Here is a 22,500-nt window from a genome sequence, read left to right as displayed (position 1 = left end):
ACACATACTTATTGGTTACATATTGGCCTGGACACACTGATCCGACGTCAAAGTACGTATCCATTTCTTATCATTTAATAACTACGGACATTTTAAAAGAAAGTGATAGAGTCTGCGTAAGCCTTGCGTATTTTGTTCGTATAAAGCAGACATTATTGGTTAAATGGCATTAATCTTGATGTTAATAATGAACTGGCCGTGCGAGTTTGATTTTCCTGCAAACTTTCTAGAACCTGACTGTACACACATTTTGAATCACGATATAACCATCATTATCATCGTCATCGTCATTATCATCACCATCAACATTATACCTATACAATTACAAGCTGTCATTTGACCTAGCATCTAAGAAAAAGAACATTCACAAAAACAGGAAAGCAATACCAAAACAACAAAAACAACAACAACAAACAAACAAACAAACAAACAAACAAACACACACATTAAAGCATCATGCAAACAGATGTAGAACATCACAACTCACATGCAGAAATGACTCAGAGTGATGTTTCTTCTTCACATGTTTTATGCTAGTCAAGCAGCACATGTCAAGGAACAGGAACATTTAAAACAAAATTAAAAATAAAACGCAAAAAGAAAAGAATCGGAACCTTACAACAAAACTTTCTTTCTTTATTTATTTGGTGTTTAACGTCGTTTTCAACCACGAAGGGTTATATCGCGACGGGGAAAAAGGGGGGGGAAGGGGGGGGGGGGGGGTGGATACAACAAAACTGACGGAATCATAACATGTACATGTACAATTTCACAAATACCAACCAATCATGGATTACATGTTAATAATAGATCAATTGTGGTAGTATTAATACTTTGAATCTTCTTCATGACTTGTACGAAATAAAGATTACTAACTATTTATTCAACAACAACAAAAGAAGGAAACGAAATTGAAAAGGAAAAGGAAAGAAAATTGAAGAGAACTAGAAAAGGAGTGACCAGCTCTTTTGCCACGTTTTTTTGTTATTTAAAAAAAGAAAATAAAGAAAATAAAGAACAGAAAAGAGAGAAAGACTAAGATGAAAGAAAGAAAGTAAGAATGAAAGAAAGAAAGAAAGAACGTAAGACAGAAATAAACACAAGAAAGAAAGAAAGAACAAAAAAAAAAGAAAAAAAGACAGCGAAACAGACGGACAGAAGAAAATAATAAAAGAATAAAAGAAAAAATGAGAAAAAAAGAAAGAAAGAAGGGGAGGCCAGCGGGGGGGTGGTGGTCTTGGTGGCACTCAACAGAAAATTAGTATGTGCACGGAATCCGGGAATGTCACACAATACAGCGGAAGTGAAAAATGGTGTGATTTCCTTCTACCATCCTACTTTATGTGACAGACAGACAGACAGACACACACACCCACACACACACACACACACACACACACACACACACACACACACACACACACACACACAGACTAACACTCGCTTACTCATCCATCCACTCTCAATCAATATTGGCATCATTCATTTCGTTAATACAGTTATCGAAGACACACTCAAATTCAACATTAATGGACACTTTCCAAACAGACGATTCTTTGAAATCATATTTCCCAAATAACGAACCTCTTGGTCATATCCCGTAAATCAAAATGAACCTGACAAGGCCAACAAAGTGGACGTATATTACATTAGCTTTGTACAGAATACTTACAATTATTTCACCCTCTGTGTGTACTTGGTCCAGGAACGATGCAACCACAAAACAATCAATAACTGTGTTCATTATTAATTGCGTTATCGATGAAAACAAACAGACAACACACAAACACACACACACACACACACACACACACACACACACACACGCACACACACACACACACACGCACGCACGCACGCACACACACACACACACACACACACACACACACACACACACACACACACACACACACACACACACACACACACACACACACACACACACATATATATTTATGTATACTTTGTCGATGAATAAAAAGAAAAAATCCAACAACCTCCAAAACAAAGAAAGAGAACGACTTCAAACAACAGCCAATCTTTTCATAATATGAATAATATCAAACGACAAGCACACTTAGCACGGTCAGCAAGTCGAAAATCGTTCTTCTTCATTTGGTGTTTAACGTCGTTTTCAACCATTCAAGGTTATATTGCGACGGAGGGAAGGGGGGAGATGGGATAGGGCCACTTGTCAATTGTTTCTTGTTCACAAAAGCACTAATCAAAAATTTGCTCCAGGGGCTTGCAACGTAGTACAACGAGAATCGTTCAATCATTATAATATTTTCCTTTTTGTTTGTTTTACTAGAGTACAAGATTATAAACACCTTGCGATTTTGTTCGAGTCCAAAAGCAGCAGAAGTATAGTACGTGTACTTTCTTTGATCTTACATTTTAATCAATCTTCACAGCTACGCCACTTGCATGCAACATTTGAAGCCACATTTGGTTCTATTTACCTGCATGTACAATCATGCAAAAGGAGACCTGGTTCTGTCCCGGCCGGGTCATACCTAAGACTTTAAAATTGGCATTCTAGTGGCTGCTCCGCCTGGCGTCTGGCATTATGGGGTTAGTGCTAGGACTGGTTGGTCCGGTGTCAGAATAATGTGACTGGGTGAGACATGAAGCCTGTGCTGCGACTTCTGTCTTGTGTGTGGCGCACGTTATATGTCAAAGCAGCACCGCCTTGATATGGCCCTTCGTGGTCGGCTGGGCGTTAAGCAAACAAACAAACAAACAAACAAACCTGGTTCTGTATTCTATGTTCTCCATAACGGCAGGATAAAATGAAACCCCTAGAATTTAGCCACTGTGTGTATTTGTTTAACACACATTCATAACTGCGCAACACCGGACAAACAAACATGGGTTGCATTCAACTGACGCATGCTTTGATCACAACAAATAAAGTTCTTCTGTGTATTTGGTGTTTTTGATCCAGCCATATTAATAACTTTTACCTGACACCAAACGTCTGATTCAGTCAGACAAACAGTCATGGGAACTGCTAAACGTTGTGATCCTAATCCCCGATCAGGAGCGGGTTTCAATTGGTTATTCCAACGTGTCATCGTATTATTCAACCGTTATATATACTTCGGTTGATTGATTCATCGAGCAGCAGACGTTAATTTATTTTCTTTCTCGTCACTGATGGAGAAAACAAAACCTGACAAAAAGCAATTGTGACTTGTCCTCATTGCCTGTATATATTTTGAACACAGGCAAATACGCCTAGGTTAAGTAACGGATATAACATGATTTGTTCAAAGGCGTCAAACTAATTTCGGGGAATGATAATCACAGTAAAAGCATAGGTTGTTATATCATTTTTGTTGCGGCCAACAATTCTTTTGTCATAAAGATGTCGGAAGAAAGTATAAAATATAACGAAAAGCCTTTCCACGACAACGAGTGGTCAGAAATGGACTGTAAACTACACAACTTGACCACAACAAAATCATATGCACAAATATTCATCAAATTATTCTGACGTAGAATGACATGATTTACTTACATAAGGCTCGGTGCAATACAAACACTTGTGCGGGACACAAATCGCATGCAAACAAATACTCTTATACACGGGTACTTCAACCCTGAGAAACAAGCGGGTACATGGCCAGGCAAGACAAGATAATCACACGTCACACAAACTACGTCACTTTAGTCAATTACGTCATTGCCTTTCATTTAACGTGTGTTGCTGTTGTAAACTGCCTCATATTGCACCCAGAAGAAGAAGGACAAAAACAAATATAATAAATATCAGCTCAACGCGTTTAAGAGTCATTTAACAAAACTGTTCTATAACAAACAAAAGTTCTGATCTTTGTGGGAACTTGTGCATCGATAAGCTGGAATTTCATGAATCGAATTTAAGAGCTGCTGATTATAAGGGCATTTTTTTGTATAATTACACAAAGAAAAATAAATAATTGCACACATGTGAAATCAAAAGTTCGCGTTTCAGACTTTATGCAAAACTAAAAGTTTGTGTCAACAATGTAAGAGTAAGCCAAACACCACTACATAATATTTTACCGTAAATTTTCATCATTTTCTTTCTAGTGAATATACAAGCAGATGTCAAATACAAAATACTCCCCCGTCCCCCGAATACACATTGGAACATCATGCATGACGAATTGCCCTAGTACAAATATCCTGTTTATTCTGATCGTTTGTACGCGCGTTATTGTTTGACGTTAAGTTTCTGACCACAGTTATGAAATTAAGGTAAGCATAACTGAATGGTTTTGTAGACACACTGAGATCAGAGAAACATGTACATGTATATATGTGTTCAAAAGAACTCTGATTTAAAACTGCAAACATATCGAAGACGCTGAAGCGTTAACTGTTTTTTTTTTACAAACCCTCACACAACGAAATAAACAATCCCCAATGAAATTTAGGACACTCATTCGTTTATTTCGAGGGAAGATTTAAGCAGAACACTAGTAAAACAAAAGCAGTGGAAATTAACAACTTGTATACAGACTTCCTATTCTAAGAGTAAACAATATAATCAACGTACACTATCAGGAGAAGAAAAAAAATCCCGATTCAAAATTACAACTACAAGGATGGTTCTAGCGTCCGTCTGAGCTGATTGATAACAAGCCACATTGAATACGTCATAAGAATGACGTCACATGCGCGCCGCCATTTTGGACGGAGACATTGTTGGTGAAAATATAAGGGAATGCACAGATCTTTTTCCGCATTGGGAACATACGAAGATGTTGGTCAGATTTAACCTCATGCATATATATCAAAATCACCATACAGTAGATCGTCACCACTCCATTGAGTAAGCTATGGGTTAATTCGAAAGATTATTCGACCATCGCATTTGCCTTTCGACTTAAAAATACAGAAAGCAGATAAAAAGGCTATTTTTGGAACGTTCAATAATAAAAAATAAGAAAACAGCCGCAAGCCGTAAGAAAAACTGATTAATCAATGACTGAATGACTTTATAATTCGTCGGGCTCACACGTTCTCAGCAATGAGACAATTCATCGTGGTACTCCAAGATTGAAACAAAGTACCGAATTAAACGCGGATGAGTGGGAATAACATATCAATGTTTAACAACTGTTAGTCAAAGACTGTAGAACATTGTCCAACTGCAGTGTTTTTCAAACAACATCAGTCAATGAATTGTAAAGGTATACATTGACTTTAACGATTGTAATCTTTGACTGGTTTGCCGCTTGTATAATTACATTCGTCTTCATGCACACACCCTCGCGGTGCACTCTTTAAATATACAACATCTGAATGGGACAGTTTGCTGCAGTAACCTGGGCTGGTATTCATAAAGCCCTACTAGCGGAACTAGTGATGCTATCTGCGCTATAAGTTTCCGTAACTGCCATTCATGACACCGAGTTAGGACCCGCCACGTCACGTGACGGTGGCAAAGTAAACGTACCTCCCTCTCTCCGCTACAGTCGCGAACTGCTTGTTAGCGCCGTCAAGCGCAGCGCGGCGCTGCAATAAGGCGTTTGCCGCGGTGGCTGCGTCACATGTCGCGACAGGTTGGTTGGTTGGTTTGTATTGTCTATCGTCTCTGATGTGGCACACAAGGCAATGAGCGAATGCGTACAGAGCAAGAATCGAGGTAACAACCTAGCTAATGGCGTTCTAACATGGTGAGGTCAATATCAGGATTAAGAGCCAGCTAGCTAATAACCAGGTAACGCATTTTTAAATTCCCTACTGCTCATGAATACCGTTCCTGCTTTCGCTTCTGAAACCTCAAAAAAGGCGACTTAGCGGTTCGTTAGCAGATCACTCATCCGCATTCCATGTGCGACGTAATATTGTTATCGCCAACCTTTTCCTTGCAATTAAATAATCATTTTCAAAGTCATTTATTAACATTTGGCACCATTTTGAAAACATTTGACGCTGTTTTCTCAGAATCGTTTTTGAGCATCAGTGCCGTCATTGAAAAATACTCATTTTCTAGACTAACAATCCAATCTTCTTCCTCGTTATTTGTATATTCACCAGAAATGGTGTCTTTGTGCAATAACAGTTTAACACAGATAATTTCTATGAATTACCCAGGAATGATTTTAGAAATTCTGTCAAAGTATAAACACTTTTTCTCGAAATGTATTTTGTGCCTATGATATCTACCCAAAAACAAAATCTGTTCATTGATATGAAGAACTTACTCTGTAATTGCAGCAAGGGACCTGTTTAGAGTCAAATAAAACATACATTCAAAGTTCTATTATTTTTCTTTTTCTGTAAGATTAATGCTTCCAAAAAACGACATGTTTTATCCCCAAAAGTCACACAAAACTTTCATTTTATTGGTTACCTTGAAGACCAGCTGTGAAATATTTATGTATTCAAATGACACTCTTTAGGACGACACATTTTTTTTTGGAGGATTTTTATCAAGAACCTTTAAACGACAACCAACAAGCTTGTCACAGTAACAAATCTTAATGTCCGTGCCATCTCTGTCCTTCAACCAAGGAGCTCTTTATAAGAACGCCTTATGTTTCTACAACCAACAGTCTCCACATGCACAAACACAAACTTAAACGAAATTCTTCTATTCACAAATCAGGACCAGTAAATTGTTCCCTTCGATACAAATAATTATATGCATTATTTACAAATAATATATACGTTTTCTTCTTTTGCGGAGATAACAGGGATTCATTTTAATCAGACTAGAACATTTTATTGGTTCCCTCGAAGACCAGCTGTAAAATAATGTTCCTCTCCGTGAAAAGCTCGATTTGTTCTTGTTTGGTTGCTTGCTTGCTCCGTCTATGGTTGGCTTGGTTTTCCTTGCAACACATGTGGCAGAGTAACGGAAACAGTGTTGGCAGATGCAGATACAAGTTGGTTTGCACAGCTTCTACTTTCGCCAAACGGAAGCAGCGTCATAAACAAAATGAGGAGGTGAACACAATCTTGAACAAAGTGATACAACACGCACAGTGCATTTTCTCCTAGCTCGTGCAAATGTTCACACCGTGCACAGTGTCAAATCTCTCTTTGCTGAATATATTAGCATACCACCTACTCATGCAAACAAACACACGCACGCATGCGCGCGCACGCACGCGCACACACAGAGTGAACACACAGCGGGAATCCCGGTTTAATATCCCGTTTTGTCCCACCCCTTTCTTTCTTTATTTCTTTCTTTCTTTATTTGGTGTTTAACGTCGTTTTCAACCGTTCAAGGTTATATCGCGACGGGGAAAGGGGGGAGATGGGATAGAGCCACTTGTTAATTGTTTCTTGTTCACAAAAGCACTAATCAAAAAATTGCTCCAGGGGCTTGCAACGTAGTACAATATATGACCTTACTGGAAGAATGCAAGTTTCCAGTACAAAGGACTTAACATTTCTTACATACTGCTTGACTAAAATCTTTACAAACATTGACTATAATCTAAACAAGAAACACTTAACAAGGGTAAAAGGAGAAACAGAATCCGTTAGTCGCCTCTTACGACATGCTGGGGAGCATCGGGAAAATTCTTCCCCCTAACCCGCGGGGGGTTGTCCCACCCCTGAGAAGGACCCCCAGGGGACCTTTTCAAAGCTAAAAAGGGCCCCCGGGGGACTTTTCAGTGCTATACAGGGCCTCCGGGGGACTTTTTCAGCTCTAAAAAGGTCCGCCTTTAGCGACCAAGTCTCGTTTTCGACTGGCCCCCCCGAAAAGGCCCCCCCCCCCCCCCCCCTCCCCATTTTTTTTCAAAGCGATTTAGGGCTAGTTATTACATGGTATCATCACGTGGCCCAGATGATGTTACAGACACCTGAACACTCCCCCGGAGGCCCTTTTCAGAGGGGGGACTAAACGGGATACTACACCGGGTTTCATCTCTTGCTGCGCTAAGGCCGTTCACTCTCTTTTGCTCAACATTTTCACACACAGAGCTTAATCTCCGGCGCAATTTGGCTCTGTGGCTTTAGCTGTAGCCTCGGTCAACTTGATTTGTTCATTACACATTTAACTCTGTCTGAGGACAGACGTGTAGCTATGTGAGGCTAAATGCAGTCAGCCAGTCAACATTCATTGTTGGTCGTCACACAGAGTTAAACTGAGCTAAAATCGCAGCTACTCATCTGGTCCTGTGGTTTGAGTTGCAGTCTGCAGTCTGATTCACACATTTTCCCATCATGCACAGAGCTAAATTTGCAGCTGCGTGTGTGACGCTGAGGCTTTACAAAACTGCAGTCCTGGTCCACATTATGTCCACATTGCACTCACGAAGTGAATTCTGTGGCTGTTGGCTTTATTATTATGTGGCTCTGAACTTTCAGCTGCAGTCTCCATCAACACTCATCTCGCACACATCACTGAACCTGTAGTTTCAAGATTGGCCATGTGGCTTTGGCTGCAGTCACGGTAAACACATCCCTACATCAAACTCGCATCGATGAACATGCAGTAAGTATTGCCAATCTGGCTCCAGCTGCAGCCAGGGTCAAGCCATTTCCACACGTCGCAGACATAGCTGTACGTGCAGTTCGAAGATTAGGTCTTGGGCTTATAAGCTCTGTGGCTTTGGCTGCAGTCTCGAACTGCAAACATCCACATCACACACAGTGCTGAAACTGCGGTTTGAATTTTAGTTCCGTGACTATTGCTGCAGTTTCGAACCGCAAACATCCACATCACACACAGTGTGCTGGAAATACGGTTTGAATTTAGTTCTGTGGCTTTCGCAGCAGTTTCAAACACCTACATCACACACAGAAAACTAAATCTTCAGTATGAAGGTTGTCTCTGGGACTTTGGCTGCAGTCTCGATCTTCCATCACCCACATGACACACGCACACAGAGGTAAGTCTGCAGCTACACGTGAGCCTCTAAGGCTTTGGCCGAAGTCTTTGATGTCTGTCGGTCCAGGAACGGCTGTCTGTTGTTGGTTTTGACGTCGGAGATTTCTCGCTCGAATTCGCTGCAGTCGTCGTCAAACTCGTCTCTTGATGCGCTGTTCCGCCAACTGAGGTACCCCCCGACGCCGAAGAAGATGTAGATAACTCCTCCTGCACAGTTGAGGTAGGGAGCCCACTCCAGGTTGTAATTTTCCTTGTCCAGCATCAGGGAGAATATCGTCATGCCAACCACTGCCGCGAAGCCTGCAAGACATAGCGGGGTGAGGTTAGTATGCTTTTGGAAAGAACACACACACACGCATGCACGCCCGCGCGCGCACACACACACACACACACACACACACACACACACACACACACACATGCGCACGCACGCACGCTCACGCACACAAGCAAGCACGCATTCACGCACACGCATACACAAAAACACACACACACACACACATACACACACACACACACACACACACACACACACACACACACACAAAACAAGCGCTGTCTATAGCTGACAAATAAATCCTGCCCTTGGGTCACTTCCCTTTGTTTCTCAGATCGACAAGACTGGTTGGTTAATGGAAAAAGTAACCACAGACAATACCAAAACAAATCGTGTACGTTCACCCAGCGGTCTGTTAAGTGGAAGGCCAAAGTAAATCAAGAGGAACAGAACTTAGCCAGAACCACACACACACACACACACACACACACACACACACACACACACACACACACACACACACACACACACACACACACACACACACACACACACAAAACACCCCAACCAACACTCCCACCCACACACACACAGAATAGCTAACTCACCTGCAATTGCGCCGAAAGTGAGGTATGCTGCCTTGAGGTGTAGCCGCTTGGAGTTGGGATGTTTGACCAGCAAGCCGATCTTCACGCCGTACAGTACGATGGACAGCAAGGCCGCGAAGATGGCCGGAGTCTCGAACGCTTTGGCCACCAAGAGGAGGGAGGTTGCATTCTTAAAATCTGCAACACACAGAAGAAAATGGAACATTAGAAAACAGTCAACTAAAAGGCTTTGCAATTGTGTGCATCTGTGACAAACACTGAAGGGATGAGTCAAGTACTGTGGATGCAGGCATGATGTGTTTGTACAGTGCCTTGTGCATTGACCTTCACACTTCGTGACCAGCCTTGGCTAGAGAGCACAACTCCAAAATGCATTAAGCCACTGAGATGCAAAACTGTGGGGAACTGTGGAAGATCTGCACCGAACTTGCCAGTTCATAACATCAGCAGGCATCAGACAGTGACACAACCGTCGAACGCTGAAGAAGAAAACCTGCACAGCTTCACAGCTTCACAGCCGGGGTAGGGGAGGGGGGTGGTAGGAGAGAGAGAGAGAGAGAGAGAGAGAGAGAGAGAGAGAGAGAGAGAGAGAGAGGGGGGAGGGAGGGAGAAAGAGAGAAAGAGAGAGAGAGAGGGGGGAAGGGAGGGAGAGAGAGAGAGAGAGAGAGAGAGAGAGAGAGAGAGAGAGAGAGAGAGAGAGAGAGAGAGAGAGCTGAGCTCTCTCAGATTACATGACCTCAGACTTTCAGTCACACCCAACCACCCCCCGCCCCCCATCACACGCACATGCAAGATGGGTGCCTTGCTGAATACATACATACATACATACAAGACGCACAAGGCAACGGCAATTCCCATCGATTAGCAAACGAGGAAGCGCAACATTATTCATACACAAAAAGTAAAATAGTCAGATGTACACTACGAAAGCAAACTAGGTGGGTAAAAACGTGTACAGGTAATATCTCCAGTTTGACTAAAGTTAGGAACCTAATTATTTGCAAACACCCTTTGCCCCACAATTCCAAGCTACTCACCAAATTTGAGCTCAATTGACCCCAGAGTGCCAGAGATACAAGTCTGAACTCAAGTGGGACAAACTGCCAGACAAACAAACAGACAAAGCGAAACATATCTAGCCACTATAACAACAAGAGGCGAAGCCTTCAAGGCTCACGTAAGAAATCGACAAACAGTAAAACAAACTCAATCACTCCGTCACACATACACACACACACACACACACACACACACACACACACACACACACACACACACACACACAGTCACAGTCACAGTAAGCATAGGTGAAACTGTGCAAGAAAGCGAGACCCTGGATCTGCCAAGTAGTCTCGGCCCGCTCACAATAACAATGACCGAGACGTTCAGTAATTCCTTTGCGTGACGTCTAACCCTCTTACGTCATAATGTGACGTCTTCAAATAGTTTCTATCACACACGTCAAACACTTTTGACCGAGACTGACGTAATCCATAGACTCGGAAATGTTAAAGTTTCTATCACACACACACACACACACGCACGCACGCACGCACGCACGCACGCACGCACAGACAGACAAAGTTTATCATCGCATAGGCTACACTTACGTGAGCCAAAAAGCGTACACGAAAACTAGAAATAAGAACGATGCAAAAGACAAACTGTACAGATATCGGGGTGATAATTAGTTTAATGAGAGTCAGTTGGGTCCTCAATTACGGTCCAAAAGTGTTCGTTTTAAGTGCTCACTTAATCAATTAGGAGTCCGTCATCTTTTCGGGTAGATCGATGTCCATCAGAAGTTGGTCGGGCCCTGAACTTACAGTTAGCACAATGATCGTTTTTATAACGATGCATAGACGTCGAAACTTCACAGTGGAAGTTTACTAGGGGGTTATTCTTACGGGTTCGGACGTAACAGTTTTAACTGCTTCTGACCGCAAATTAGTCCTTTCCAAAATCAGTTTTTCAGGTCCGTAATTTTACAGGTAGAAGCCGCCAGTTTCAACGGATTAAAACAGCCTTTCAATGTTACTCCATCCGTCTTAATTCGGAGTAGATGGACCTGACAGCGTGTCGGTACAGGGGGTGGCTGCAACGTCTCTATCGGCTGCCTGGACAGCATCGGCTTCAACTGCTCCCAACCGCTTTTTGTTTGTTTGTTTGCTAAACGCCCAGCCGACCACGAAGGGCCATATCAGGGCGGTGCTGCTTTGACATATAACGTGCGCCACACACAAGACAGAAGTCGCAGCACAGGCTTCATGTCTCACCCAGTCACATTATTCTGACACCGGACCAACCAGTCCTAGCACTAACCCCATAATGCCAGACGCCAGGCGGAGCAGCCACTAGATTGCCAATGTTAAAGTCTTAGGTATGACCCGGCCGGGGTTCGAACCCACGACCTCCCGATCACGGGGCGGACGCCTTACCACCAGGCCAACCGTGCCGGTTTCTCCCAACCGCTGATTACTCCTTTAAATACTAGCTATTAAAGTCTTTAAATGTACAGGTATGAGCCGTCAATTTTAACTGATCAGGAAAGCTAAATAATATTAGTTCATCGTCGCAGTAAAGATCGGCGGTATCGGCGTTTACGGTTTCAAACAGAAATGTAGTCCTTTTCAATGAGTAATAGTGAGGTCCTTATGAGCCGTCAATTTCAACTGACAGCAAATTAGTCGATCCGTGAGTCATAATTCTGAGTAGATCGACCTCACAGCGTGTCAGTAAGGGGGATGGCGGCAACGTCTCTTTCCGCTGGTCTGGGCAGTATCGACTTCAGCTGCTCCCAACAGCCTTTCAATGTTACTTAATCAAGTCTTTTTATTTTAGAGGTAGAAGCTGTCAATTGTAACTGATTAGGTAAGCACAATTAGTCCATCGTCGCAGTATAGATCGACGACGGTATCGGCTATAACTGTTTAAACACACACAAGTAGTCCTTTCCAATTGAGGTTAGTCAGGTCCTTAATTTCACAGGTAGGAGCCGTCAATTTTAACTGATTAAGACAGTAAAGTAGTTACTCCGTCTGTCTTAATTCGGGGTCGATCGACCTGAAAGCGTTTCAGAATAGACCCGGCTGCACCGTCTCCGTAGCCCTGTTCATCGGGTTAGTCGCTACTTAGCCGCCCCACCCCATTGATCGGGCGGCCTTTTGCCGGGTGTAACGATCGGAGACTCCGGGGTCTGCCCTTTCTCTTCGGGCCCTTCAGAGCCCAGAATTACCTCTGCTGCTCCCCCCGCTACTGTGCTGTATGGTCATCGATTAGGTGTTTAGCTCTCACAGACCTCGGGGTCTCTTTAAGGGAGGCGCTAGACTGGAATGATCAAGGATCGATCCTTTAGGGAATGGGGTGGGTGAGAGGTGGTGATGTCTTGTGATGGTGTTTGTGTGTGTATAAGGATGAAATGTGGGAAGGGGGTAGTGTGTGTGTGTGTGTGTGTGTGTGTGTGTGTGTGTGTGTGTGTGTGTGTGTGTGTGTGTGTACCCGTGCTTACGTGTGAACGTGCGTATATGTATTGTATGTGTGTGTGCATATGTTTGTGTGTGTGTGTGTCTGTGTGTGAGCGTGTGTGAGCGTGTGTGAGCGTGTGTGTGTGTGTGTGTGTATGTGTGTGTGCGTGTGCGTGTGTGTGCGTATGTGTGCGTGTGTGTGCGTGTGTGTGTGTGTGTGTGTGCTCACGTACGTGTGTGTGTGTGTGTGTGTGTGTGTGTGAGTGTGTGTGTGTGTGTGTGTGTGTGTGTGTGAGTGTGAATGTGTGTGTTAGAATGCGTGCGTGCGTGTGCGTGTGTTAGAATGAGTACGTGCGTGCGTGCGTGCGTGTGCGTGTGTGTGTGTGTGTGTGTGTGTGTGTTAGAGTGTGTCTACAACGCGTGCGTACGTGAATGCGTGTATGTGTCTGTGTGAAAATAATCTGTGACCTGGAATGGGGATGAGAGGTGTCTTGTCTTGTTACGTTGCACGCTCTCATGGGTCTGGAGAATGTTTGGTGGTCGATTTTTACTGCGCGACGTTACCAGGTCTCGCGGCACTAGGAGGTGTGAATAGTCCAAACTGAATGTAAAATGAGTCCATCTTAAAAATCCTGACTTTGTTTGTCTTTTCCCCCCATCTCTCTATCTTTGATTGCTTCTTTGGGTGGTCCTTACATGTGGAATAAGCTTGCAAAATCACGTTTACAGAGAAAAGGCCGAAGGTAAAAAAAAACGTGGTAAAGTGCGCCCTTTGACTGACCAGGAATGACTGGTACAGTTACAGGGTAATGATGTTTGAAACACAGTTTCCCCAACATTAATTCAACGAACAAGCAATCCACAGGAACAACAATATAAATTATGAACGAAATTAAAAAGGAAATGATGTTTGAAACAGTTTCACCAACATTAATTCAACGAACAAGCAATCTTTCTTTTCTTTCTTTATTTGGTGTTTAACGTCGTTTTCAACCACGAAGGTTATATCGGGACGGGGAAAGGGGGAAGATGGGATAGAGCCACTTGTCAATTGTTTCTTGTTCACAAAAGCACTAATCAAAAATTTGCTCCAGGGGCTTGCAACGTAGTACAATATATGACCTTACTGGGAGAATGCAAGTTTCCAGTACAAAGGACTTAACATTTCTTACATACTGCTTGACTAAAATCTTTACAAAAATTGACTATATTCTATACAAGAAACACTTAACAAGGGTAAAAGGAGAAACAGAATCCGTTAGTCGCCTCTTACGACATGCTGTGGAGCATCGGGTAAATTCTTTCTCGTCCCAACAAATATGGGACTCCCCCTAACCCGCGGGGGGTGAACAAGCAATCCACAGAAACAAAAAGATATGAACGAAATTAAGAAAAATCATATGAAAGAAACTAAAGATAAGATAAGATAAGATAAGATAAGGTAAGATAAGATCACATAACATAACAGAAGATAATGTTTACATTCAACCCTCCCCAATGAGAAAGAGAGATTGAGATTGAGAGAGAGAGAGAGAGAGAGAGAGACAGAGAGAGACAGAGACAGAGACAGAGACAGAGAGAGAGAGAGAGGGGGGGGGGGAAGAAATTGTATGAGAGAAAGCCAGAGAAGGAGAAAGTGAGAGATAAAGCGACAGAGAATCAGAGAGAGAAAGAGAGAGGGGGGGGGGGAGGATATACTCATCCCGAAGGTATAATAATACAAATCTGACTATTTCTTCAATCATCGGGACAAACTAAAAAAAACTTCAATCTGGAAACGTTCCCGAGAAAAACTCGAACGTGAAATTAAGGCATGAGCTTCATTAGTTTAAGGATCAGAACTCCTCTGTTAGCAATTTAAAGTTCAAATACAGTCCCCCGCATTAGTCGTAATGTAAACTCAGACAGTCCTTCAGACCTACGCACAGTCTGAACTTCGGACACTCGACTCCACTCCGGATGAAATGAGAATTTGGATCCAAGACCATCCCGTTGGTAGTCAGCGCCAAAGATCTGGCTAGCTTTCCTACGAAACGAAACTTGAAATCAAGGATTCCCCCTTTCCCCTCCCGTCGAATCACCCTTGTTCTGCCCCCCCCCCCCCCTTTCCCCCGCCCGCCCCCCTCCAGCTGAATCTTCTTCTATTTTCTTTTCGGTGAAGATTTTTAACCAGACTTCAAACTCCGTAGAGGGAATGTCCCACTTGGCCACAAAGATAGCAAACCCGTAAGCGTCGCAAAAAATGGGAGGCAAAAAAGACAAGACAAAAAGAAGCGATACCTTTACCATTAACCAAAGCACAAACACTTACACTTATAAACCACGCAGACACAGATCTTAACAATGGACACTTCAACAGACTAAAAACAGAGTCAAGTTCTAGACAAGACTGTCCTGGGGTCACCCGAAACCGACGATCTTGGCTTGCACGTCTGATCTTCTTCTTCTGCGTTCGTTGGCTCAAACTCCCACGTACACTCGTGTTTTTTGCACGAGTGGAATTTTACGTGTATGACCGTTTTTTACCCCGCCATTTAGGCAGCCATACGCCGTTTTCGGAGGAAGCATGCTGGGTATTTTCGTGTTTCTATAACCCACCGAACTCTGACATGGATTACAGGATCTTTTTCGTGCGTACTTGGTCTTGTGCTTGCGTGTACACACAGGGGTGTTCGGACACCGAGGAGAGTCTGCACACAAAGTTCACTCTGAGAAATAAATTTCTCGCCGAACGTGGGGACGAACTCACGCTGACAGCGGCCAACTGGCTACAAATCCAGCGCGCTACCGACTGAGCTACGTCCCCGCCCTGCACGTCTGATGAAACCTTTTCAACTTCGCTGCGTGGAAGAGCTACATGGGCTGTGGTGCACGAAACGAGACTGGGTGCCAACCGAATGGGTTTGGTACGCAGCCGCGGGGTCGGATTGGTTGAAATTGGGATTCTTGGGATCTATCTTCGCTTTACCTACCGTGATGATTGTCCTTTATGGCCACAAACAAACAAACAAACAAAAGCTAGCAGTCGCATGCAACTGGGGACTGCGAGACATGAGACCAGAAAAGGAAGCAACACCTCTTATTAAACCCACAACAGAAATGGACAGTCTCAGACCAGCTCTCTGTCGACCTGAACTCAGTCCTACAACCACTTCGTCGCGTGAAAGTGAAAAGGCAGTAACATACTGTCTCATTAGTTTACCAAAGATGCACAACATGTTGATAGGTTTTTATATAATTTTAGGTGGAGATGAATAAGACAAATCACAAATCCTTCATTGCGATGGTCGCTTTGACCTGCTGCGGTGTTCATCTCCAAGTGAAAGATTACTTGCATTCAGCAAGATTATTGGTTATATAAGAATCGCATTTGTTAGTACATTTATTCAATGCCAACAATTATATGTGTTAGTCTTCCGTTTGTCTTCAAGTTTTTGCGCCACCAATGTAATTTCGCAGATAAGTTAATTTGATTTGAAGTGTGACAGAAGAATGAGGAGAAGACGAAGACAAAGACATCAGTGTGATACATGTCCCACTTGGCCACAAAGACAGCAAGCTAGCCACGCACGTGCAACAAAAGATCGGAGAGGAAGCAGGGGGGGGGGGGGGGGTGAGATGGGGAAGGAGAGAGAGCAGAGGGGCAAAAGACAAGAAAAAGAAGCGACACCTTTACCGCTCCGCGCTTCCTGGCCGATCGATCCCTCCTAGGGTTTGGCTCCATTGATCAAGGCAGTTATGGGGCAGCTAACGAGAGACATATTACGCTCGATGGAGCTTCTCTCTCCCCGAGTCCGCCCCGCATGCCGCCTATAAAACGACCCGAGCGCCTCCGAATTTCCAAATTAAGCGAGCTGCTTCCGAAAGCCAGTGTCTTCAGTACGGTGGACCCCGCACCCCCCCCCCCCCCTCTCCCCAATAACCTCCCATCACGACTCCCTTTTGGAAAGAAAAAAACCCTGAGATAATTCTGGTCCTAAAACAGATATATTGTCCATAGATATTAACAATATCCCCCTCTCCACAATAACCTCCCTTTTGAAAAGAAAAAAACCAGCCTGAGATAATCAGGTCCTAAAACAGATATTATTGTCCATAACAATATCTGGCTTCAATGGCGATGTCACAGAGAGCGAGAGGTCTCTCTAGCTTAGTATATCTTGGATGTCTTTAAATGCGAGTGTGACGGGCGTGGTGGTAAGACGTCGGCCTCCTAATCGGGAGGTCGTGAGTTCGAATCCCGGTCGCTGCCGCCTGGTGGGTTAAGAGTGGAGATTTTTCCGATCTCCCAGGTCAACTTATGTGCAGACCTGCTAGTGACTTAACCCCCTTCGTGTGTACACGCAAGCACAAGACCAAGTGCGCACGGAAAAGATCCTGTAATCCATGTCAGAGTTCGGTGGGTTATGGAAACACGAAAATACCCAGCATGCCTACTCAACGAAAGCGGAGTGAGCTGACTATGCTCTCAGAGTATAGTGTGGGGAACCCAAATGGGCAAACGAGCTCACACGTAACCAGAAAAAATTTCTGGAACGTACGCTGAAGAAGAAGAAAAAATGTAAGTGTACAGACGTAGTAAACAGAAAATCAGAAAAAAATAGCAGAGTCTTAAAAAGGGTATGTCTTAAATCGACGGATCCTAAAAGGCGGGTCCCACTGTACCGCGCGTGTGAAGCTGAGCCGAGACTTTTTTACGGTTGGTCTGAAGATACAGTGTCGTAATTCTCTCGCTCCAAATCGAACGTTTTCAAACCTCCCTTCGCACGTTGTCGCAATTTTTCTCGTTTTCAAACCGCCCGTTCGCGCGCCTGACCGATTGCCGGCATGTCGTAAAGGCCTGGACGACTTCCTGTCGCCATGATGGATACCGTGTGTCTTCAGTCCTTGGCTGTCACTTGCAAGGGACGTAACTCTCCCGTCCTGACGGCCAAATCGTTTAATGGGTGGGACTTGCGCGGGCTTAACGTCTTTCCTTTTCTGAACGAATAAAAAGTTTGCCAGCTTCTTTCCAGGGGAGAAAAAATCGAGTTTAGATGGTACGGCGGAACTAGGGGAAATTTGAAGGCCATTACTGTTATATTGAGGCGGTTCGAGTTTCGCGCGCGGGATGAGGTCCAGCGGTTCAGTTTACAACTTTGATTGATTGCTCTGTACAGATTGTGACTTTCACAATATTAAAAGGTGAAGGGATAGAGTCGGGTGAGCCAATTTGCATTTTATTTTTGATGCTGCCTGTGCGCAAATATGTTATCTCCGCAATCTGTCTTGGATTCTCTGCTTTCGTGGATCCTGTCTGATTGAAACTATATCGCTCATCAACTTTTGCACTCTCTAGATCGCTCTCCCTCTCTCTCTCTCTCTCTCTCTCTCTCTATTTATGTGTGTGTGTGTGTGTGTGTGTGTGTGTGTGTGTGTGTGTGTGTGTGTGTGTGTGTGTGTCTTAGAGAGAGAGAGAGAGAGAGAGAGAGAGAGAGAGAGAGAGAGAGAGAGAGAGAGAGAGAGAGAGAGAGAGAGAGAGAGAGTATGCGTGTGTGCGTGCGTGAGTGAGTGAGTGAGTGGATGTCTACCTTGGTGCGGGTATTCGGGCGTGCGTTTGTGCATGATTTGTGTCTGTCTGTGTCTGTATGCGTATGTGTTGCACCCGCACCAGTTCTAGTGTGCATCTGAGCGTCTGTGTGCGCAGGCAACCCATCCCCCTCCCGACTTTTGAACCCAACCCCGTCCTTCTCCTTCCAACTTCGAACGCGACGACCACATTCACGTACATAAGTGTCTCAACATATTTTGATCATCCCCCTACCGCCCTGTACTAGCTGCCTCATCAGTCTAGGGGTAGCCATGCGAAGAATTCACTTTCCCCGCGTCCCCCGTATAGAACAACACGGTAACGCGATTTTCATCGCAAGTACTCGATGGCGGATTCGCGGATGGACACAAATTTGTGGACCTAATTTCACACTTTAGTTGTCACGGGCGACAACCCGCGATTATTTTAGGAGAGGGTGGATAAATAGATATACCAGAGGTAGAGACGTATACGGTGCCTTATCTCTGGATGAGATTTAGAGTTGTGAAGGTTGTTGAACTCGCTATTTGTTGTTGTTGTTGTTGTTGTTGTTGTTGTTGGTGGTGGTGGAGACAACAATAACAACAAGAAAACTGACTGATGAAAAAGTGACCCAGAAACAAACAAAAAGAACAACCTAAAAAAAAAGAAAAAAAGAAAACACAGAATACCTGAGGAATAAATTGACAGTAGATGTAAAAGAAAATGGTATGCCATGTTCGTTGTGTTTTGTGTGAATGCCCGCATTTTGAGACTGTGAAATCCATTCTGTTGTCAGACAGAGTCTTCAAACCTTTACGCCTTTAATCGATGAAATATCAATCAACTACTCCGCATTTCACCAAACAAAAACAACAATAGCAACAAACGAAACAAAAAAACGAAAAACATAACCCCCACACAAAAACAAAAAAAATCAAAAACAGCACAGTTGGCGTCATTTCGTCCTTCGCCGTGAGAGTGTTGATCCAAACATGGCATTAAGAACAGCGACCGCTCCTGGTCATTACAGAACAAGGAACTGCGAGACACACTGGACAGCAACACGCATTCCCATCCCTCTGCAACCATCGTCAACTGCTTTGGACATTGCTACGTCGAACAACAGAGGCGAGTGGTTCTACAGTGGTTACCAGCCCACTGTGGGGTCCCTGGGAACGAGAAGGCAGACAAGCTCGCCAAACTCGGAGCACAGGGAGACCAGGCACACAACCCCGTCAGCTTCACGGAGAAGAAGACCCTCCTCAAGGCAGCGTTTAGGCTCCAGAAGCGCAAGGATGACTACCATCTCCTTACACGACACGAGCAGGATGTGCTGATGCGACTCCGCTCAGGACCAAGCCGCCTGCATGCCCATATGTTCCAAAAATTGAAGCTGGTCGCAGCTGTGGTCTTGGGGATCAAACCACAGACCACATCCTTCAGAGATGCCCCATCTTAGAAAGCCAAAGGAAAACCGTGTGGCCAACTGCAGTCCCCCTCCGCTGCCATCTGTACGGAGGAAAGGAGGACCTGGAAAAGTCAGTATCATTTGTCTCGCTGTCCGGTCTAACAGTATAGATGTGTGATCGACAAGAAGAAGAAAGACATTGCTCATCTCTCCACTCTTGGGTGTTCGGCGTCTTATCAACTCCCAGTCCACCCCCAATCTTCAAGTTTAACCAGATTTCGAAAAAAGAAGAAGCTATTTGTTAAACCCCGGAGTCGATACAACGAAAGAGAGACGAACAGTAATGTTAATCAGAGTCAGCGGTCTTTTAAAGTAGACAGACAGACAAACACTTAAAATACAGAAAATAATCTCATCTAACAAATTGTCCAGAAGCTCGCTCGGAAAAGACACCAGCGATATTTAAAAGGCCGCTGTGTCGAAGATCAGTGAACGTAACGCTTTGGTCTGTCATAAATATAACGTTCCAATAGCATACCTTTCTTGTGTTTTAATTCTGAATTTTGGAACGTGGGAAGTCATTTTGTTTTTGGATTTGTAATCGTAGTGGACTGGGTGGACTGGGTGGACTGGGTGGCCGAGTGGTAACGCACTTGCGCTCGGAAGCGAGAGGTTGCGAGTTCGACCCTGGGTCAGGGCGTTAGCAATTTTCTCCCCCCCTTTCCTAACCTAGGTGGTGGGTTCAAGTGCTAGTCTTTCGGATGAGACGAAAAACCGAGGTCCCTTCGTGTACACTACATTGGGGTGTGCACGTTAAAGATCCCACGATTGACAAAAGGGTCTTTCCTGGCAAAATTGTATAGGCATAGATAAAAATGTCCACCAAAATACCCGTGTGACTTGGAATAATAGGCCGTGAAAAGTAGGATATGCGCCGAAATGGCTGCGATCTGCTGGCCGATGTGAATGCGTGATGTATTGTGTAAAAAAATTCCATCTCACACGGCATAAATAAATCCCTGCGCCTTGAATATGTGCGCGATATAAATTGCATACAAATAAAAAATAAAAAATAAAAAAATCCCTGCGCTTAGAACTGTACCCACGGAATACGCGCGATATAAGTCTCGTATTGATTGATTGATTGATCATAGTCCCTTTCACTTCATCAGCGCTGCGGAAATCCTGCACCCTTATTAAGATAATATCGTTGCTCTGTATAGTCTTAGCACTAGTCTACATGAGATTAAAGAGACCATAAACAAGAAACAACAACCCAGTATTCCTTCTTCTCAAGCTCCTTCCTGTCCACCAGTCACCTCCTCCACGCTCATCTCCTGTCCACCCTAACTCCTCCACGGACCGTCCAGTGTCCCCATTCACTCCAACACCGCCTCGCCTCCATTAGGTTAGCGGGCAAGACCCTGTCTTTGCTGGCCATCCCTAATCACATTCTGGCACTGGACCCACGTTTTGTATCTTCCCGGCTCCGCCATTCTTAGCGTCCTCCTGGCTTTACCTTTGTTCTTCAGCGGTAGTTTCGTATTCAGCAACCTCCTAGCTTTGCTTTTCTTCGTGAACAGTAGTTTCGTATTCAAACAACTCCGCCTGTGCCGCTTTCTTCGCCGTGAGGGTAGTTTCGTATCCACACACAACGTATCCCTTCTCTTTTCGCAGCGGAAGTTTCGTATCAGACACAACTCGGCCTTTCACCGAGACCAGGAGTAGTTTGGTCTCCAGACTCAAAACGATTCCATTCTTCTCCCTCTCCAGCCTTCTCCTGTCTCCCAATAGTCTTGGCTAGCCACCTCAAGACCTCTCTGTCTCCTGCATTCATCGTCTCGGTGGGGAGGCCGGGCTATTGGCAGAAATTTGCGCTAAATGAACCCTTTCGATGCCAATTAGCCTTGTCGGGTCGCGCGCGCGATGTGTTATTGGGGTCAACGACAAATCGAGCGGTGGCTGCGATTGATTGGTATTTGATTTGCTGCCACGCTTCGACTTGACGGACGCTCGTGTTCGGGTCTGTGCTGTGTTCTGCTGACGACTGTGGGTGGGGTTTTCTTGCACGATTAACTGATAAATGGCAGGCTGAGGTTTGTTTCTGGTTGAAGTACTCTGTTGGTTTTGGCGTTTTGCAGACAGGAAGGCTCGTGCTAGAGGCGTGCTAGGCGCTCGGTGTTGGCTTGGTGGCCTAGGTGGGTTTTTTTTTCTGTGCAAGATTTACCTTTTGCTGGCACGCTAGCACTGCTAGTTTGGTAGGACAGTTCTGTTGGCAATTTACTGATGCTAGCTTGGTTTTAGCTAGCTTTCCACGTAAAGACGCGTGGCTTCAAGAAATCAC

General features: G+C 44.3%; 2 protein-coding genes and 1 long non-coding RNA gene across 5 annotated transcripts in view; all 3 read right to left on the bottom strand.

Moving 5' to 3' along the window:
- LOC138983560 (uncharacterized) overlaps positions 1-22,500 on the bottom strand; it is a 272,403-nt gene that overhangs the window by 99,918 nt on the left and 149,985 nt on the right. The gene's annotated exons all lie outside the window — the stretch shown is intronic.
- Positions 1-22,500, bottom strand: part of LOC138983563 (uncharacterized) — a 285,239-nt gene that overhangs the window by 248,288 nt on the left and 14,451 nt on the right. The window lies entirely within an intron of this gene.
- LOC138983561 (uncharacterized) overlaps positions 2,041-22,500 on the bottom strand; it is a 43,751-nt gene continuing 23,291 nt past the window's right edge. For both annotated transcript variants that reach the window (XM_070356838.1, XM_070356839.1), the window contains exons 3-4: positions 9,734-9,910; positions 2,041-9,148 (exon numbers count right to left, since the gene is read on the bottom strand). In XM_070356838.1, the coding sequence (XP_070212939.1) occupies positions 8,862-9,148; positions 9,734-9,910 (464 nt within the window). In that variant the 3' untranslated portion in view covers positions 2,041-8,861. The remainder of the gene's footprint in view (positions 9,149-9,733; positions 9,911-22,500) is intronic.

Source organism: Littorina saxatilis, linkage group LG13 (assembly GCF_037325665.1).
Source record: "Littorina saxatilis isolate snail1 linkage group LG13, US_GU_Lsax_2.0, whole genome shotgun sequence".
In the NCBI taxonomy this organism is placed as follows: domain Eukaryota; kingdom Metazoa; phylum Mollusca; class Gastropoda; order Littorinimorpha; family Littorinidae; genus Littorina; species Littorina saxatilis.
This window is presented reverse-complemented; position numbering and strand designations above follow the sequence as displayed.